General features: G+C 42.3%; 1 protein-coding gene across 1 annotated transcript in view; it reads left to right on the top strand.

Annotated features, from left to right (window-relative positions):
* The window catches only part of NEB (nebulin), a 212,268-nt gene that overhangs the window by 69,444 nt on the left and 123,099 nt on the right, over positions 1 to 19,725 (top strand). Inside the window, exons 42-61 of the mRNA XM_078603725.1 lie at positions 209 to 313; positions 661 to 768; positions 1,037 to 1,348; positions 1,710 to 1,913; positions 2,298 to 2,402; positions 4,014 to 4,121; positions 4,833 to 5,144; positions 5,556 to 5,759; positions 7,957 to 8,061; positions 9,003 to 9,110; positions 9,226 to 9,537; positions 9,949 to 10,152; positions 10,399 to 10,503; positions 10,608 to 10,715; positions 11,722 to 12,033; positions 13,670 to 13,873; positions 13,998 to 14,102; positions 18,860 to 18,967; positions 19,076 to 19,387; positions 19,519 to 19,722. Coding sequence (XP_078459851.1) covers positions 209 to 313; positions 661 to 768; positions 1,037 to 1,348; positions 1,710 to 1,913; positions 2,298 to 2,402; positions 4,014 to 4,121; positions 4,833 to 5,144; positions 5,556 to 5,759; positions 7,957 to 8,061; positions 9,003 to 9,110; positions 9,226 to 9,537; positions 9,949 to 10,152; positions 10,399 to 10,503; positions 10,608 to 10,715; positions 11,722 to 12,033; positions 13,670 to 13,873; positions 13,998 to 14,102; positions 18,860 to 18,967; positions 19,076 to 19,387; positions 19,519 to 19,722 — 3,645 coding nt within the window. The remainder of the gene's footprint in view (positions 1 to 208; positions 314 to 660; positions 769 to 1,036; positions 1,349 to 1,709; positions 1,914 to 2,297; positions 2,403 to 4,013; positions 4,122 to 4,832; positions 5,145 to 5,555; positions 5,760 to 7,956; positions 8,062 to 9,002; positions 9,111 to 9,225; positions 9,538 to 9,948; positions 10,153 to 10,398; positions 10,504 to 10,607; positions 10,716 to 11,721; positions 12,034 to 13,669; positions 13,874 to 13,997; positions 14,103 to 18,859; positions 18,968 to 19,075; positions 19,388 to 19,518; positions 19,723 to 19,725) is intronic.

Genomic DNA, 19,725 nt, shown 5'->3' with positions numbered 1-19,725 from the left:
TTTTAAAGAATGAAACGCGTTCTTGGAAGCAACTGCTAAAAGTCCGATGTAACATCGCGATTACACAAATAAAGTTGCCATATGGGGGATCGACTCATACGTGATTTATTTACGTGTAAAACGTTGTAACCAGGACTGGACTGTAGCGCCCCGTATGTTTCTCTCACGTGTAGAACGCTAACGTGCAGCGTGTGTGGTTGATTGACAGAAATTGTACAGAGGAGCCTGGGAAAATGATAAGAACAAGATCCACGTGATGCCCGATGCTCCAGAATTCCTCTTGGCCAAGACCAACAGTGCGAACGCCAGTGAGGTAAAGCAGCCATTGCAAGACATTTATTTCAACTGAAATATGTATGTGGAAATGTTAATTGTGTAAAATAATGCCAGTAAGCGTGCATCGTTGCACCAACGTTGGTCCAACGTTCCATATGTATTGGGTATCTTTCCCTTAGCTTTTCAACTACATATAACATGTGTAAGCACTTTTCGTGTAGTTAAAGCACATGCACACAATTAGTAAAGTATTCCCACATTAATACATATGAACGTGACTTATTTGCACGCATAATATGTTGCATTTAGCAATGTTTATTTTTATTTTTACATGTACACGGAGACTCTTACCCACAGTGATCCAAATGACTTATTTCCATACAGAAACTCTACAAGCTGGGCTGGAAGGAACATCTTAACAAGGGCTATGATTCACGATCAGACGCCATCGCTATCAAAGCTGCCAAGGCCTCCAGAGACATCGCCAGTGATGTGAGTGATATTAAAACAATACAAGCATGGTTACAATTTTTTTTCGCACTTTTCCGTCCATATGGCAAGGTAAACTTGCAAGATTATCCATGTGAATATCGAGGTTATTAAGCCATTTAATAGCCTCTATCGAGGCTTGGTTGATGTTGGTAATATTACTCATGTGGGCAGTGTTGGATTATTAATATGATGTACATTTTCACACTTTATTACCAATCACGCTAACCAACCACTCACACATGTTTTCATGCAATCTTCCTACACGCAGTACAAGTACAAGCTGGCGTACGAGAAGGGCAGAGGGCACATGGTCGGGTGCAGGAACCTGCAGGACGACCCCAAGCTCGTGCACTGCATGAACGTGGCCAAGATGCAGAGTGAGCGCGAGTACAAGAAGAGCTTCGAGAAGACCAAGACCAAGTACCACAGCCCCGTAGACATGATCAGCGTGGTGGCCGCCAAACATTGTCAGAAGCAGGTCAACGACTTCAACTACAGGACCTACCTGCACCAGTGGACCTGCATGCCCGACCAGAACGACGTCATCCAGGCCAGGAAGGCCTACGACCTGCAGAGCGACGTGAGTACAACACCTTGGATGTTTATTTGATTATAAACATATTTATCTGAAACGTTTCCATAAATTGTGCGATTAATTGCACATCTTTATTGAGTGTGTTTACACCTCCGATTAGCGCGGTTGGCTACGTACAGTGTGAAAGATGTTCAGCATACATACAAAATTAAGTGAGTGCTCTAATTAACGTAAATTTTCTCATTCATAATGAACTCTCCACTGAGTGTTTTGTTACTCTGAAACTATTGATGGAATTCGGCATTTAAATGTGATTGTTACGTACATCCCAGCTATGTTTTACACTCGATTCACAAACGTACGGAGGTTGCCATATCGGTTTGAGCGTTGGCGTTGTTCATTTCAGTACCTGTACAAGGGTGACCTGTCATGGCTGCGTGGCATCGGCTGGGTTCCCATCGGCTCGCTGGAGAGCGAGAAGGTGAAGAAAGCCGGGCAGATCCTGAGTGAGGCCAAATACCGTCAGCACCCGGACACCATCAAGTTCACGTCCATCACCGACGACCCGGTGATGGTGCAGGCGCAGATCAACGCCAAGCAATTGGACGCAGTAAGTGACGCTAATATGGACTGAGAGACTATTTGAAGATGCTGAATGGAAAGTAAAATGTTATTTTGAAAAAATATAGTGATATTGCATATTCAACTTCCTATTATCTCTTCATACTGACATCTTTGGCCCTTAGAGTGTGAAAAGGAGTATGATCCTGAGTTATGATTTTGCTGAAAATGGATTTTGGTTTCAATGAAAGGAACAATGACATATTTGCATTCAGACTTTTAAAAAATTGCGTTTCCAATTGAACAAATGGAAAACAGATCGATTGTGCTGGCTTTAAAGGGAATGGAGAATGTTAAATTCGCTGAAAAGGGCGGCGGCTTCATGTCTCACCAGTGTATCGTCGTATCTGCTTTGTTTTTGTGTCGAAAATAGAAACGTTACAAGGAGGCGTGGGAGAAGGCCAAGACCAGCATTCACATCATGCCCGATGCCCCAGAGTTCCTCCTTGCCAAACTCAACAAAGTGAACGTCAGTGAGGTACCGAACTCGATGAGGCCTCACGCTATCCCTGACACGTGGTCTATCAGCATCCTTATAGCACCTCTCTGACTTATTGTTGCTTTTGTTTTCAAGTGTAAGAATTCAACGAAAACTATAACATCACATTTATTTATTATCAAAACGAATAATCACTTGACAGTTTTTAACCGAAATAAGCATTTGTACATGTGTACATATATAATCCAAAGTATATGCTGGGATTTTTCTCATCTCATTCTCAATATATTCGTTTAAATGAAATAGATTTACAAGCACTGATTTTTTTTACAAGCAATCTTTCTTTGGCCCTTGAGTCAGGCTTCAAATGACATGACAGATGTTGTTGGCTTAGAGATTTAAAATTCCCTTTCATTGATTTTGCCAAGCACTGATGGATGTAGAGAAGTAAAATTCACTGTACAAATGTCATCTTTTAATATATTTATCTTACCAGTGATTCATCAAGGGGGCCCATTTTAGAAGATCCTAAGATCAACTTGACTAGTTATTAGGTGAAAAAGCTTCAGTGTCAGCTTTTTACACATTGATTGTATTTTGCTTAAATTACTCGTGGATATTCTTGGTTCTTTCGGTAAAGTCACGTAGAAGGGAAATAATAAAATAATACAAATGCACCTGATGACGATTGCTTGTGTTGCAGCTGAAACGTCGTGAGAATTTTTATTGTTTTATATTTGTATTATTTTATTATTTCCCTTCTATGTGACATTACCGAAAAAACCAAGAATATGAATCCCTGCAGTCACGAAAGCTTTAAATAAAATATTTACTCGTGGATGACAAAACTTAATTCCTCATCGAATTTTGGAAGGGCCACTCTTCAATTAATCAATGAATCTTTATTTTACGTGCCAATATTGGCCTACATAAAGTAGGCGTCATTGCACATTACAGGCATACAGGAACGTTACATGGGGTACAGAGCAACAGGAATGAAAGAAGAAACCTGTCATGACCTAAGCAGCTAACACTGACCGAGCAAAGAAAATTGCAACTTTGCACAACGAATAGCATAAGAAAGGTGAGTTGTAAATACAAATTAATGAAAAGTAAAGAGACGGTTTATATTTTCAAATTTTAGATTTCATGAGTGGGCTAGTCTGAATAGGTGAGTCTTGCACAGACCACAGAATCGAAGGACACTCGACGCAGTTGGGGAAGTCCGGTGAGCCGTCACCAATCATGTGAGCCGTCCTGTTTATTACAAGGCACGTGTCGCACAATTATTAATTCTGAAAGACTACTACGATGTTAATCCTCGAATATTATCTTCCAGCTTATCACATATTGCCACTGTTATTGTTGATGAACGCCGTCGTAGAAAAGAGTCCCATATCATTTTGAGGGGATGTGCTTTTGGAAATGATCCCCCGCCATTAGTAATAAGCCTTTCCTACCATCACGGGGCAACCAAAATGTTAACTTAAATATATATTTAAATTATTAAGAATGAACTTGTTCTAAAAAAATGTCAGTAAATTATTTCAATGCATTGATACATTTATATTTAGCTTCGGGTAATCATGAAATCTGCCGTACATTATATTAATGTCATAAACAATATTGTCGCAATACATTGTCAAACAGAAACACTACAAACAAGGGTGGCTTGATACCATCAAGAAGGGCTATGACTTGAGACTGGACGCCATCTCCATCAAGGCTGCCAAGGCTTCCAGAGACATCGCCAGTGACGTGAGTGTTTTATTCTTATGCCGTTTACAATTGTCAGTGGGGCGTCACGGTGGCGGGATGTTCACTGCCTCGGCTGGTATACAGGAGGTCGTGCGTTCGATCCTGATGCCTGTATAGTTGGAAATTGCATGTTCTCTCTGCCCGTGATTGCGTGGATTTTTTCCTTCGGGTCCTCTGGTTTTTCCCTCCAGATTTAGAATCAACATGCGTTTAAGAGTATTTGGCTGCTATAAATTTCCACGTGATAAGCCACTTCGTTAAGCTATCATTTATGGCCAGGTCACTTCTGAAAAAGAACTATGTAGTTCAGTGGGCCTTACTTGGTAAAAAGTAAAAAATAGTTTCGTTTGTAGTTTTTAAGTTATCCTCAACCGCATGACTGGCTTCACTGGCCATTGGCTCAGTGGTGGAGCAAGCGGCTCGCAATATGAAGGATGCAAGTTCAAATCCTGGTTGGAGGTTGACTCAGCCCATCACCCCTCTGGGATCAATACAATGTATACTAATTTGTGGGAAAGTCAATCGTTGTTGTCCGATAGGATAAACTGACCACTGCCATTGGAATATGGAATATCCACCATTTCGTAAACCGGAGATGAGCAGCTCCTCAATCCTTATTGCACAGGCAAATACTATGACCTTTGGCCATGACTGCTTTTGTAACGCGAACATTCAGCTTTCATTTGATTCATGATATATATTTTATTTCAGTACAAGTACAAGCTGGCGTACGAGAAGGGCAGAGGGCACATGGTCGGGTGCAGGAACCTGCAGGACGACCCCAAGCTCGTGCACTGCATGAACGTGGCCAAGATGCAGAGTGAGCGCGAGTACAAGAAGAGCTTCGAGAAGACCAAGACCAAGTACCACAGCCCAGTAGACATGATCAGCGTGGTGGCCGCCAAGCATTGTCAGAAGCAGGTCAACGACGTCAACTACAGGACCTACCTGCACCAGTGGACCTGCATGCCCGACCAGAACGACGTTATTCAGGCCAGGAAGGCCTACGACTTGCAGAGCGACGTGAGTACAACACCTTGGAGGTTTATTTGATTATAAATCTGCTATTTCTGTGAAACGTTTACATAGAGAGCGTGATTAATTGCACACCTTTATTTGGTGTGTCTTTGTTAATATGAAACTTAAATCTGTAATTCACATTGGCTCTCTTGTTAATGATGAAACTCTCAGCTTAGTGTTTTGTTGTTCTTTAAAATTGGCAATATAAAACAATTGATGGAACTCAGAGTTTAATGTTATGTTGTAACGTAACATTGAAAAAGATTTTCATAGATCATCGGACTCCTCAAGTGTAAATAAATATGCTGATTCTTAATGTGATTGTTACTTAAATCTCAGCTATGTTTTACACACGATTCACAAACGTACGCAGATTGCCATTTTTGGTTTGAGCGTTGGCGCTGTTCGTTTCAGTACCTGTACAAGGGTGACCTGTCGTGGCTGCGTGGCATCGGCTGGGTCCCAGTGGGCTCGCTGGAGAGCGAGAAGGTGAAGAAAGCCGGGGAGATCCTGAGCGAGGCCAAATACCGTCAGCGCCCGGACACCTTCAAGTTCACGTCCATCACCGACGACCCGGTGATGGTGCAGGCGCAGATCAACGCCAAGCAGAACAGCAATGTGAGTTCAAAGAAAAGTGACATGTAACATTGTTCTTACACAGTAGTACAACATGATCACGATTACTTATTTCCACCTGTTCCATCTCCATAGGGGAGAGTGTCCAGGCTGCACATGCGTGGATTTGTCCCACACATATATATCATACTCATTCAAATGGCTAAAACACCTTCAGGATCGCAAAGCTCGGGGGTGGGGTGGGGAATTTGGCACTGGCTCACTGCCTGACTGGCTTTCCCGCGAGCCAGTGGATTCTCACACCTCCAAGTCGTATTCTTACTTCAATTACGAGCGAATGCCGTGCCTGTTACACGGTCAGTGAACGGAGCCATCGTTGATGGGATTCCACTGGCAAATATGGACGGAGGAGGATATATCTGTAACATTTACTGAAGACAGAGTAGATCAAAGTGATGAAAGAAACAGGTGAGCAAGAACAGAATAGAGTGCTTTTTGGAAAAAGGCATTTAATTATGGAAAGAGGACAGTGTTTCATCATTACATACTGGCTACAATGACGTGAATTAGAAACATGGAAACTGGCAGAGAAAATGGAAGAAAAAACTAAAATGTACAACAACAAGGCATTAAAATAACAATAATAACCTCTACTTTATAAAGTGCCTTTCATATTGTAGTATTTCAAAGCACTGCATACAAATAAAACTGCAGTATACATACAATCTAAGTGAAACAGAAAGCTGAAGGTAACAGTATCAATGACTACTCTGGAAATTCAAATAAAATGAACAACTATGATAAAGACGAACAATAATAATTGCAGAGTAATCCAATGAGACAACAACATTGTTTTTCAAATCTTAAGTTACAGCGAAAGCCTGTAAAAAGATGCATGTTGGGAATTAAAATTGAGAATGGAAAGCTATTCACCTGCCTATCAGTATTATTTTAATAAAGTGGAATATTATCACAATTATGGATTTAAACGAGCCAATAATAAAGAGAGTTGCAGTAATCGAGCAATTATATATTTTATTGATGGTTTCAGCAGTGGTGGATTTACAGATTAGCCAACTGTGTGACGAGAAAGGTGAGTTTGATTGACACTCGTTACACACACCTTTACAATTTGTAGGTTTAAGTGAGGAAGAATTGATATCCAAACTTTTGATTAACTATACCTGAATAATTGCCAACTGAAGGCTAAACGCAAACGGACAGGCGTTCCTAACACTGCAATTGGATCGTAATATGGAATAAAATATTTAAAAATGCTTTTTTTAAACACGCTTTAATGAAATGTACTGTCCGAGCTGCCCCTCCCCCTGCCCCCTTCCCCCACCGCCCCTCCCCTCCTTCCACATCCCCCGCCCCTCTCGGCGTGGCTCCCCGTGGCTTGCCGTGACGCAAGGGACCGTGGCGATTTACAGGCAACGTCAGTTGAGCGTCGACAATTAGATCCGTTAAAAAGATTGTTTAAAAAATATATATATATTTATTATGATAGAATATAGTATTGTCATCAGTATGACATAGCTATACGAAGTTTGCAGTCGATACGACATTGGCAATACGGTTGAAATTGAGTTACAAGAATTTTGGATACAACATATACAGTAAGTTAAATAAAAGCGTGTAAAAAGTTTTAAAATAGGTGTTTTGGATTTTTTATGATAGAATATCGTGTTGTCATCAGTATGACATACCTATACGATGCTTGCAGTCGATATCACATTGGGAAGTGTGTAAAAATTGAGTTACAAGATTTATTTTTTAAGGATACAACAGAAGAAGTGAGTTAAATAAAAGCGTGTAATAGAAATAATAAAAATGAGCACCCCCGAATGGTAAAATACATCTACGCATTCATCGGCACATCTTTATGTCAACAGTTGTGACGATTACACTGCCACAAATCCTCTTCTGATCAATGGAAAAAAACACAACAGCGAACGACACATGCTATAATCTAGTCCTGGTAATGCATATCCTCGTGTGTTTATGCTGCATTGCTATTTCTCATACTGATCATATATCTGGTACTTTCTCAGATGGTATAGATTTTTACATTTTCATAGTCATCATCATCTTAAACGCATTATTGCCATACTTTACGTCTGCAGAGCTTCAATGTTCTTTTTTAAATGTTGATCGATCATGATGTTCTTTGCATGCGAGTGATCTGAGCTCTTGTGTCGCACCCTAAAACCTCCACCACTCTTTTGTAAACATACAGAAACTATACAAGGATGCCTGGGAGAATGCCAAGACCAAGATTCACATCATGCCGGACGCTCCAGAGTTCCTCTTGTCCAAAACTAACAGCGCCAATGTCAGCCAGGTAAGGCCTGCACACAGTTGTCAATCGATAAGGTCAAAACATAACATGTATTAATAGGTTTGCGGTATAAATACGTAATCGATCGTTATTTTACATCTTCGTAAAGCACAGAGCATTGCCTGGTACTTTATACTAGTAAGCGTAGAAGTCAATGCGATGTTACGTTAATCCCATGAACCACCTCACTTAACCTTTGATCCAGGCAACCGCATAATTATCCTTTACTCAACAATGTAACCAATCCTTCTTGGCTGGGACTCCAACCCTTATTTGGTTTATCACCGAAACTCGGTGACAGCCAGCCGTCATTGGGCATTGTTCATCCTCTAAATACTCCGAAACAAATTGGCTAATTACCCCTCCGCCCCCACCTCCCGTCATCGCCTCTTCTCATCATGTCGCCTTGCCGAAGCTCCTCTCTGTTACTCCTTCATGTAACCCGGCGTGAGATCCGGCTACGGTGAGAAAATCATCTCGCGTTGATGCCCCAACCCCCCTCGCTTTAGGAAGGAGCTCGCTTCGTGGTTTTGTGTCAAATCCCTCCCATCCCTGACCTTTTAAAATTATTTCTTTCGATTTATAAGATTTCCCTTTTGCTTGCGGGTGTGGTTGGCGAACCCCGTGCAAGTTGCTGTTATCTAGTTCTGTGTTACCCGCCATCAGTGTTACTCGAGTGGTGCATGACCTGAATGTTATTTGATCGTGTGTGCTACTCAGTGTCTACAACATTGTTATTTGTTTATTTGCTGCTGTAAACTCACTTTTTTTTCACCAAGGTACTTCGTGGGTCATTCTTCTAAAACAGCTTAAGCTGAATGTTTCTTACTCACTTAAACAAATACAATCAATCAAACAAAAACAACTCTTATCCATGACTAAAACTTCTCATTGTTTAACATATTTCCATGTTTCTATTTATCCACGTGTTTTTTTTTATGCAGAAACTCTACCGACAAGGCTGGGAGGAGACCATCAGAAAGGGCTATGACTCGAGAGCTGATGCCATCCCCATCAGGGCTGCAAAAGCTTCCAGAGACATCGCCAGTGATGTAAGCTCATCGTGCATTATTGTAAAGGTGTTGAGAACTTTAGTCATGTTTATTAATGCGTGTACCAACTCTGCCACTTCTAAAAGCAAAGTTGTGATCCTTTATTTGACTTCAGTACAAGTACAAGCTGGCGTACGAGAAGGGCAGAGGGCACATGGTTGGGTGCAGGAACCTGCAGGACGACCCCAAGCTCGTGCACTGCATGAACGTGGCCAAGATGCAGAGTGAGCGCGAGTACAAGAAGGGCTTCGAGAAGACCAAGACCAAGTACCACAGCCCCGTAGACATGATCAGTGTGGTGGCCGCCAAGCATTGTCAGAAGCAGGTGAACGACGTCAACTACAGGACCTACCTGCACAAGTGGACCTGCATGCCCGACCAGAACGACGTTATTCAGGCCAGGAAGGCCTACGACCTGCAGAGCGACGTGAGTACAACACCTTGGAGGTTTATTTGATTATAAATCTGCTATTTCTGTGAAACGTTTCCATAGAGAGTGTGATTAATTGCACACCTTTATTGAGTGTGTCTTTGTTAAATATAAACTTAGTTCTGTAATTAACATTTGTTCTCTTAATGATGATGAAACTCTCAGCTTCGTGTTTTGTTACTCTTTAAAAATCAGCAATATAAAAAATTGATGAAACTCAGAGTTTAATATTATGTAGTAACATAACATTGAAAAAGTTTTTCATAGATCATCGGATTCCTCAAGTGTAAATAAACATGCTAATTCTTAATGTCATTGTTACTTAAATCTCAGCTATGTTTAACACTCGATTCACAAACGTACGCAGATTGCCATTTGTGGTTTGAGCGTTGGCGCTGTTCGTTTCAGTACCTGTACAAGGGTGACCTGTCATGGCTGCGTGGCATCGGCTGGGTCCCGGTGGGCTCGCTGGAGAGCGAGAAGGTGAAGAAAGCCGGGGAGATCCTGAGCGAGGCCAAATACCGTCAGCGCCCGGACACCTTCAAGTTCACGTCCATCACCGACGACCCGGTGATGGTGCAGGCACAGATCAACGCCAAGCAAATCAACGACGTAAGCAGTGAAAGGTTTTTTCTCATTCTTCTTCCAGACACCCAATTTTTTCCAATGTGCGCACGAAAAAATCTCAAAGCTTTTTTATTGTTTGAATGAAAAACACGGTACACGGAGTGTTTCCTTCTTACATATGCCACGCGGTCACTTTAAGACTTTCTTCTTTTCATGTTCTAATTGCATTTTTGAAGTGTGATGTCATCGTGCAAATTTTGAGCCCTTGTTAATTGTGGTCTCTGCCAACAGAAACTGTACAGGGCAGCCTGGGAGGGCTGCAAGACCAACATTCACATCATGCCAGATACGCCACAGATAGTGTTGTCCAAACTCAACACTGCCAACATGAGTCAGGTACATGGCTCGTATTTACATTGCCGCACGTTCTAATTGTCATTCGTAATTATTGTTACTTCGTCGTTTTGTTCTAAATTTGCTCGTTGATTTTGCGCTGATAGAAACTGTACAGACAAGGCTGGGAGGAGACCATCAGCAAGGGCTACGACTCAAGGGCAGATTCCATCGCCATCAAGGCCGCCAAGGCCTCTCGGGACATCGCCAGCGATGTGAGAAATACATTTCCCTTTTCTTGGCGAGATGTTAACTGCCTCGCATCAGTGTACAGGAGGTCGTGGGTTCGATCCCAACCCTTACGCCTGCTGTATATTTAAAGTTTGCGGTGTCTCTCTCCCCATGGTCGCGTTGAGTTTTCTCCGGGTCCTCCAGTGTTTCCCTTCACATTTAGAAACATGCGGGTATTTGGTTGTTGTAAATGTCCACATGATAAGACACTTCGCTATAATTTGTGGCGAGGTCGCTTCTGAAAAAGAGCTATGTAGGTCAGTGGGCCTTACCTGAAAATTTAAAATAGTTTAGTTGAATAAATAGTTTAGTTTTTCTACAAAACTCAAACACATGGCATAGGACGTTCAAGGGCACATTTTCCAGTGTTCTGGGCCCAGGACCATTTCAGATCACACTTACGGAGCTGCATAACCATAGTTGCATATAATTGGTAATTAATTTTTCATGACTTCGTTTTAACTATACATTTTGATTGTAGCCACTGTATACCCAGGCTTGAGAATTGCATCGCAGAGTCTGCTATGTCCACTTACATCAAGTGGAATGCTTTGGTAATAGCATCTAGGAATATTTTATTGGATGGTCAAGGGAATGGATATATTCACAGTATATTTGGCATTGACTAAGTGGCAAAAATATTTTGCGTAAGGTTATTCATTACTGATATAAAAGGGAAATTTGTGAATATGTGTACCTGTTCAAAATCTTTAGCCGGGTAGTAAAGCTAGTTACTGATAAAGCAATACTCATAATAAATCCTTGTGACACGAATCCGGTTACCTGGGATCTGACTTGGTATTATTTTACTGTTTTGTACAATGTGACCTGATTAATGGGGTATTTCATGTTCGATAATTGTTATTATTACCTCTGATGAAGTTATAAGTAGGTACGACTTTTGACGATGTTGTGTTTATTGTTGTCACGGAATCACAAGAGTGTCTCAATAATTCACTGTTGTGCAATTGCTGTGTTTTTTTTTAACAGTACAAGTACAAGCTGGCGTACGAAAAGAGCAGAGGGCACATGGTCGGGTGCAGGAACATACAGGACGACCCCAAGCTCGTCTGGTTCATGCACGTGGCCAAGATGCAGAGTGAGCGCGAGTACAAGAAGGGCTTCGAGAAGACCAAGACCAAGTACCACAGCCCAATAGACATGATCAGCGTGGTGGCTGCCAAGCATTGTCAGAAGCAGGTCAACGACTTCAACTACAGGACCTACCTGCACCAGTGGACCTGCATGCCCGACCAGAACGACGTCATCCAGGCCAAGAAGGCCTACGAGCTGCAGAGCGATGTGAGTCATAGCCGCATTAAAGTTGATGTGAACCGGCTACAAATCACGGATGGCTACAACCCTGATTTAATTACTTGCACGGTTATTGTATACGGTCACGAGCCTGGCAGTTTTTGCTTCTTCCTACTTTATTTAAATTTTTCTGTCTCTTTGTCGCGGATAATTTCGCTGGAAAACAATATCACAGAGCTACTCCTCAAAGTTTATCCAGGAGGGATACTTATTCATGCAAGGATCCCATGCTCTAACTGAGTTCGTGTCTACCGTAGCCGATACTCGGAGCTGTGCAGAACACTCGTGTTTTGGAGAGGTTCGATATTTCTAATTGTATTTATTATCGGTGTCCTGGGGAAAGGCTGATTTGAGCTAGTGAGTTATTTTTCAAGGGCAACCCCAGGATTGGGGGGGGGGGGGGGTTACAGGGGGGTTACAGGAACAGCAAAACAGAAATAACATTGCAACGATTCAACAAAGTAGCATTAAAACAACGAAAACATGTGCTGCAACGTGTAAAATGCGAACGTGTATACAACAGTTCCAGCAGCGATGCTTCCAAGTGCAAAAGGTTTTTGCCACGTGATGTATTTTTGAAAACTCTTCTTGGTTCTTTAGGTAAAGTCATGTTGAAGGGAAATAATAAAATAATAAAAATGAAACATAATTCAATACAATTCTCACGACGTTTCGGCCACAACGCAAGCAGCCGTCCTCAGGTGAAGAACAGGTCTGTCGGAAAGACAACGTCTGAATGAGCTGTCTTTCCGACAGACCTGTTCTTCACCTGAGGACGCCTGCTTGCGTTGTGGCTGAAACGTCATGAGAATTGTATTTTATTATGTTTTATTTTTATTAGTTTATTATTTCCCTTCTACGTGACTTTACTGAAAGAACCAAGAAGATGAATCTTTGCAGTCACGAAAGCTTTAAATCGAAATTTATTTTTGAAAAGTAATAAGCGTGAGCATCCTTCACTCCGTGCCACTGAACGTGGACGAGATTATGCGTGAGACCAGTCGGCTATGGGGTGTGATATGCAATCCCTTCAGCGTGCGTCAGCCTCAACAGATACGGGCCTTCAAGGGTGTTCTTTGTCATCAGGGGAGAAGGAGTAATAGTGTTTACAGTGCGTATATGGCTGTACCACATCGCGTTTGTAGAATCCAATTGCCACGCTCAAAAGTGTGAGAAAGCTCTCCCGATGCATGAACCTCATGCTGAGAGCGACGGCAATGAGAGGGGCAGATCTAATTAATGGCCAGATTATTAACACTGCACTGGGCCGAGACGAATAGTCAGCACTCAAATGTAAACCTCTTGGGAAGAGGTAATGTGAAGCATATTTCTGTAGGGACCTCAATGCACATGACATGATAAGGCTGATATTAAGATCACATTCTCCCAGACATGTAAACTAAACCCATTTACTATAAAGTAATGAAAAACCAAGCGTCCACAATTATTGTATGTAGATTATTTAAGAGCAAATATAAAACTCGGTGTGTTCTGGTGCAAGTGATGAATATTGTTTTCTTTTTATGGATTCACAATGCAACTGAGTGGTAAATACACTAAATTGTTAATTTCACGTAATTATACGTTTGTGAGCCACTCATTCTGTATGGGCCACCGTTTACAGAATATTTACAAGGAAGACCTGAACTGGCTGCGTGGCACCGGCTGGGTCCCAATGGGCTCCCTGGAGCACGAGAAAGTGAAGAAAGCCGGGCAGATCCTGAGTGAAAGACATTACCGGCAAAGCCCAGACACCTTTAAGTTCACTTCCATCGTGGACGATCCCGTCATGGTGTTGGCACAAACCAATGCCAAGCAGAACAGCAAGGTGAGTTTTCAAACTGCTTTCCACTCAATGGAGATTTTTGTGACCCACGTTGGACGATGTCGCGACACGTATGATATCACATGTCTGTGACACCTCCTCCCCCACGCTTTTAATGTATTCACAGTGGCTGTACAGAGATGCCTGGGACAGGGACAAGTGCAGCATCCACGTGATGCCCGACACGCCTGAGATCACACTGGCCAAACTCAACAGCGCTAACATTAGCCAGGTACCACGTCATTTATTTCACAGCTTTTTTGTTGTATGGGGAAAAAAACCCTTTAATGTTAACCATTGACTCGAATAAATTAGAGTAAAAATTGTAACTAATCAAATTGTAATGGTTAAATTTGATTGATTGTTCCTGTGATGTCATGAGACCGATTTAAGAAGCCGGGTCAGGTGACTCAGTTGTTCTGCAGTTTCAAGCGGAAAGTCGAATATCTAATTGATATATATTTATTTTGTTGTGAGATTTGTTTGACAGCTCAACCAGTGTGCTGGAACGATAACGATCCACATGTTTAACGCTTATACTTGTCAGGTTGTGGTGGTTTGGCCAGGTCGTTACGTGGCCAAACCCCAGAACCTCTGAGATCCTGGGTTTAAATTGCGTTTCAGCTGCCCACGATCAAACCAGCTTCTATAGTGTCGTGATGTTTTTGTGACTTTACAAAACAAGTGTTAATCACATTTTAGAAATTTCCTTCAGCTAAAATTGCATTCTTACTAATATCAATATCTTAGTAGACAAAGTGAGAATGCATCGTCTCCTTTTGACACCCCTAGAGCACTGAGAATGTGGTAACAAAAAAACTAAACCAAAGACGTCCAGATGGGTGACAGTGCGATCACAGCGGTTGACAATCACGCTACAAGTTTGAATCGCAAAGTGGCACAGGGACTCCTCTACTTATGAACATTCAACTTACAAAGTTTCAGAGATACGAACAAACCTGTCTGTATGTGCAGTTGCCTGTTCAGACCGAGAAGTATAAGTTCAACCGCTGTACAAAATAGATGGCGGTGGTGGCATCTACATCTGCAGAACACGAAGAACCAGTGGCATCTACATCTACAGGAGATTATACAACTTTTAAAGCACATTTCCCGTGTTTAGTGTACATGCCGTACGACATGTTTGGAATCGACAGGAGTAAATTTAGACTTACGAACAAATCGACTTACGGACATACCATGGGAACCTAACTCGTTCGCCAGTAGAGGAGTCCCTGTACTTTTTTTTTTATTGACTACCAACAATGGGTCAATGAAACTAGTACCACTATTTTTTTTGGTCCTATGATGGAGACTGGTTCCTACCAAGAGAATGTGTCGTTTTCATGAGTGTGTCATTGCCCTGAATTGGGATGAGTTCCACACCATTTTTGTTTGAGCAGACACGATTATGTTGTATATTTTGTTGTTTATTTTGGCATTAGTTTTGTATTCGAACCCAGGACATCTGTAAATGCAGAAATATTGATGGGTCATTGTCTAAGACCAACCTATTATCCCTGTATGAAGTTGAATAGACATTTAAGGAATTAGGCATATGTTGCGTGTAAGTGAAATTTTTCTTTAGTGCTGCCTAACGGCGTGTGCGACTTCACGATGATATTGGTCCCGGTCTAGCACAGCGTGTAGAGTTTGTGCTGTTGTTAATTGTAGCCATGTTTTGATGTTACTGAGCCATGTCATTTTTGGCCGTCCTGGTCGTTTTTTCCCTTCGATTTTTCCTTCCAGGATTTGCTTTAATAGCTGGTATTTGTGGTCGTTTCGGGCAATGTGGCCTAGGTAGTAACACTTCCTGCTAATGATGGTCTTCAGCAGTTGCCTGTCAGTGCCCATATCTTGCAGAACTTGTGTATTGGTGGTTTTGGCTGTCCATGGGATTTTCAGCATTCTTCGATACAGCCACATCTCGAAAGCTTCAAGCCTTTTTGTTGCTGTTGTTGTCAATGTCCACGTCTCTACTCCGTACAGCAAAATTGACCAGATGTAGCATTTCAGTGTGCGCAGTTTCAGTGATGTACTCAAGTTGCGGTCTGCAAGGAGTGTTTTCCATTTAATAAATGCTTGCCTTGCTTGTTCAATTCTGCTCTTGATTTCGACTTCATGGTTCAACTGATCGTCAATGATTACACCAAGGTATTTAAATCGGTGTACTTGTTCCAATTTTTCGCTGCCACGCTTGATTGTTATTTCGCTTGTAGTTCGGCTGACCTTCATAACCTTTGTTTTCTTTTTATTAATTCGTAAGCCCCATATTTGACTCTCTGTGGCAACCTCGTCCAAGATTTGTTGTAGGTCTTGTTCCGAATCGGCCAGCAGTGCAGTGTCGTCAGCATACCTGATGTTGTTGATGTATTGTCCATTGACTTTAATACCAATGTTTTTATCTGCTAGTGTTCGATAAAAAATCTGCTCCGAGTAGATGTTGAAAAGACTGGGTGAAAGTGGGCAGCCTTGTCGTACACCTTTTTGTATTGGTGTTGGATCTGTCAATTCGTTGTCATATCGGAGTTGGGCTGTTTGCTTCCAATAAAGAGCAATGATGAAGTTGATGTCGTTTTTATCTAGTCCCAGTTGTTTTAATAGAGCAGCTAGTCGGTCGTGGTCGACTGAGTCAAAGGCTTTCTCGTAATCTATGAAACAGATGTACACTTCTTTCTGATGTTCGTAGCATCGCTGTAGTAGTATCTGTAGACAGAAGATTGCTTCTCTTGTGCCTAGTCCTTTGCAGAAGCCAAACTGTGTGTTCTTCAATGCATTTTCGCATGTGGAGCGTATGCGCTGTTGGATCACCTTCAGGAAGACTTTCAGCACGTGGCTCATCAAGCTTATCAGTCTGTAGTCCTCGCATTTCCGGCTTGTTGCTTTCTTTGGTATGGCCACAAAGATGGATTGTAGCCAGTCGGATGGAATTTTATTGCCATTGTATATTTGATTGTACCAATTAGTCAGTTGTCGTATGTTGTTACTGTCTAATAGTTTGAGCAATTCTACATGGATTGTGTCGGGCCCGCACGCTTTGCCTGACTTAGCTGTTTTGATTGCATGTTCTACTTCTGATGTTAAAATGTGTAGAGCGTCTTTCGACATCTGTTGGTCTTTTTCTGCAGATGTTCTCGCGGCGCCATAGAGCTTGTGTATATAGTTTGTCCAGGTGTCCATTTTTTCCTGTTTATTTAGGATTGGTTGGTTGTTGTCCGCATACAATGTAGCTGTTGAGGCTGGTCTGTAGATGTTACCAGCTTCTTTGAGCTTCTTGTGCAGAGTAAAATTGTCATGTTTTTTAATTAGTTCTTCAATCTCGGCGCATTGTTCTTCCATCCACTTTTCTTTTGCCTGTCGGATTGCTTCTCTGATCTTCTGTTGCATTTGTTTGTACTTCTCCAAGTTGTTATTTTTGTACATTCTTCGTTTGCTCATTAGATCGAGAATACAATGTGTCATCCATCGTTGTTTCTTTTTCGGTGGCTGATGTCCCAGCATGACTTCTGTTGTTTCTGTGATGCATTGTTTGAACGAGCGCCAGTACTCCTGAACATCTGCTGTTTCTGTTGTTATTGAGCGGATGCTATCGTTGAGATGTTGCTGTACTTGTCTTTTATCGGCGCTGTTCTTCAGTTTCTCCTGGTCTGCTCGTCTCGTCTTTGTACATTGTATTGATCGCAATTTGAGTCTTATTGTAGCTGTTACTGGGTTATGATCTGACGATATATCGGCTCCAGGGTAGGTTTTTGCTGTAATCACACTGGACTTAAACCTGATGTTAATTAGGATATAATCGATTTGGTTCCTGACGATGTTGTTGTCGGAGTCTTGCGGCGAGGTCCACGTGTACAGTCGTCGAGGTGGTAATTGGAACCACGTGTTAGCAATACTGAAATGTTCTTCTTGGCAGAATTGAACCAGTCTGTCGCCTCGTTCATTCCGTGTTCCTAGTCCGTGTTCTCCGACAATGTTCTGCATTCGACCGTGGCCAACCTTGGCGTTGAAGTCGCCGAGGATTATAGTGATGTCTTGCTTCTTCAGCGGCTTCAGCGTGTTGGTTAGTTGCTCATAGAACGATTCGATTTCATGATCTTGTTTATCTGCTGTTGGAGCATAAACCTGTAGAATGTTCACGTTGACTTTGTTGCCTGCTAATTGTAGTAGTGCTATTCGTTCTGATACTGGGGTAAAGTTGTTGACTTTATTCGCTAATTTCTTGTGTACTATAAAGGCGACACCGTATGTTTGTTTGGTGTTTTCTTCTCCTCCGGAGCAGAAGATGTGGTGTTCACTCGATATAAACTTTTTTGTTCCAGGCCATTTAGTTTCGCTTAGACCGATTATGTTGATTTTAAGTCGATCCATTTCTTGTATGACATTGGCTAGTTTTCCTGCTTTAAGTAAACTTCTAACGTTCCAAGTTGCTACTTTGAAAGGGTTCTTTGACACAAGCTCGGAGATTCTTAGCACCCCTGTCCTATTTAAAGGACGCCGATACTCAGGGCCTTTGTTGATTTTGCTTGTCATCATTGAAGTTTTCAAGGGAGAAATAATCCAAGTAGTTTCCCGTTGCTTTCTTGGATCACAATTTATTTGAAAAGGTCATGTGGGGACCTTTCGAAACGGGTTTTGTCTGACGTCTCCACTGAAGTCTTCCGCCTTGGGTGACCCTTCTGAGAGCACTAGGCTCTCGACGGTATAGCGATCAGCTTCTCAGACGTACACAAACTCTCTCGCCGCATTAAGGCACCGTTTCTCGAGAGAGGTAAGTGAAATAGATGAACTTATTTATACAACGCTTTGATAATTTCCAATAAACTTTTATTGTGTAACATCACGCATTTGAATATACACAGTAATCAGGTTTTAGAAACGAGTATTCAAGTTAGATTTCCCCACCCCGCCATTAATACGGTACTGTACGGCTGTAAGCGCAAGTCCTGCCTCTTGGCACACTCGATGTGGACTCTGTGCTTTGATTTCCAGAAACTCTACAGACAAGGCTGGGAGGAGACCATCAGCAAGGGCTACGACTCGAGGGCGGATTCCATTGCCATCAAGGCCGCCAAGGCATCCAGGGACATCGCCAGTGATGTGAGAACTCTGTCTCTTTATATACGCTCACAACGATTACGATTTGTCTGTTGTGTTTTAGCGTTCTTCTGGGCTGCTGTAATAATCACGCGTTCGTTACATCCACAGTACAAGTACAAGCTGGCGTACGAGAAGGGCAGAGGGCACATGGTCGGGTGCAGGAACATACAGGACGACCCCAAGCTTGTTTGGTCAATGCACGTGGGCAAAATCCAGAGCGAGCGCGAGTACAAGAAGGGCTTCGAGAAGACCAAGACCAAGTACCACAGCCCAGTAGACATGATCAGCGTGGTGGCCGCCAAGCATTGTCAGAAGCAGGTCAACGATGTCAACTACAGGACCTACCTGCACAAGTGGACCTGCATGCCCGACCAGAACGATGTCATCCAGGCCAAGAAGGCTTACGAGCTGCAAAGCGACGTGAGATATATTTTAAATATATAGCACGTGCTATGAATATACGTTGTATTAATTTATTTTCCATTTACTTATTAATTAGAGTCTGTTTCGTAATCGTGAATATTAATTGATAACATTGTCATCGTTTACAGAATATTTACAAGGAAGACCTGAACTGGCTGCGTGGCACCGGCTGGGTCCCAATGGGCTCCCTGGAGCTCGAGAAAGTGAAGAAAGCCGGGCAGATCCTGAGTGAAAGACATTACCGGCAAAGCCCAGACACCTTTAAGTTCACCTCCATCGTGGACGATCCCGTCATGGTGTTGGCACAAGCCAATGCCAAGCAGAACAGCAAGGTG

The sequence above is a fragment of the Lampetra planeri genome, chromosome 21 (assembly GCF_965212315.1).
Source record: "Lampetra planeri chromosome 21, kcLamPlan1.2.h2, whole genome shotgun sequence".
Lineage (NCBI taxonomy): Eukaryota > Metazoa > Chordata > Hyperoartia > Petromyzontiformes > Petromyzontidae > Lampetra > Lampetra planeri.
This window is presented reverse-complemented; position numbering and strand designations above follow the sequence as displayed.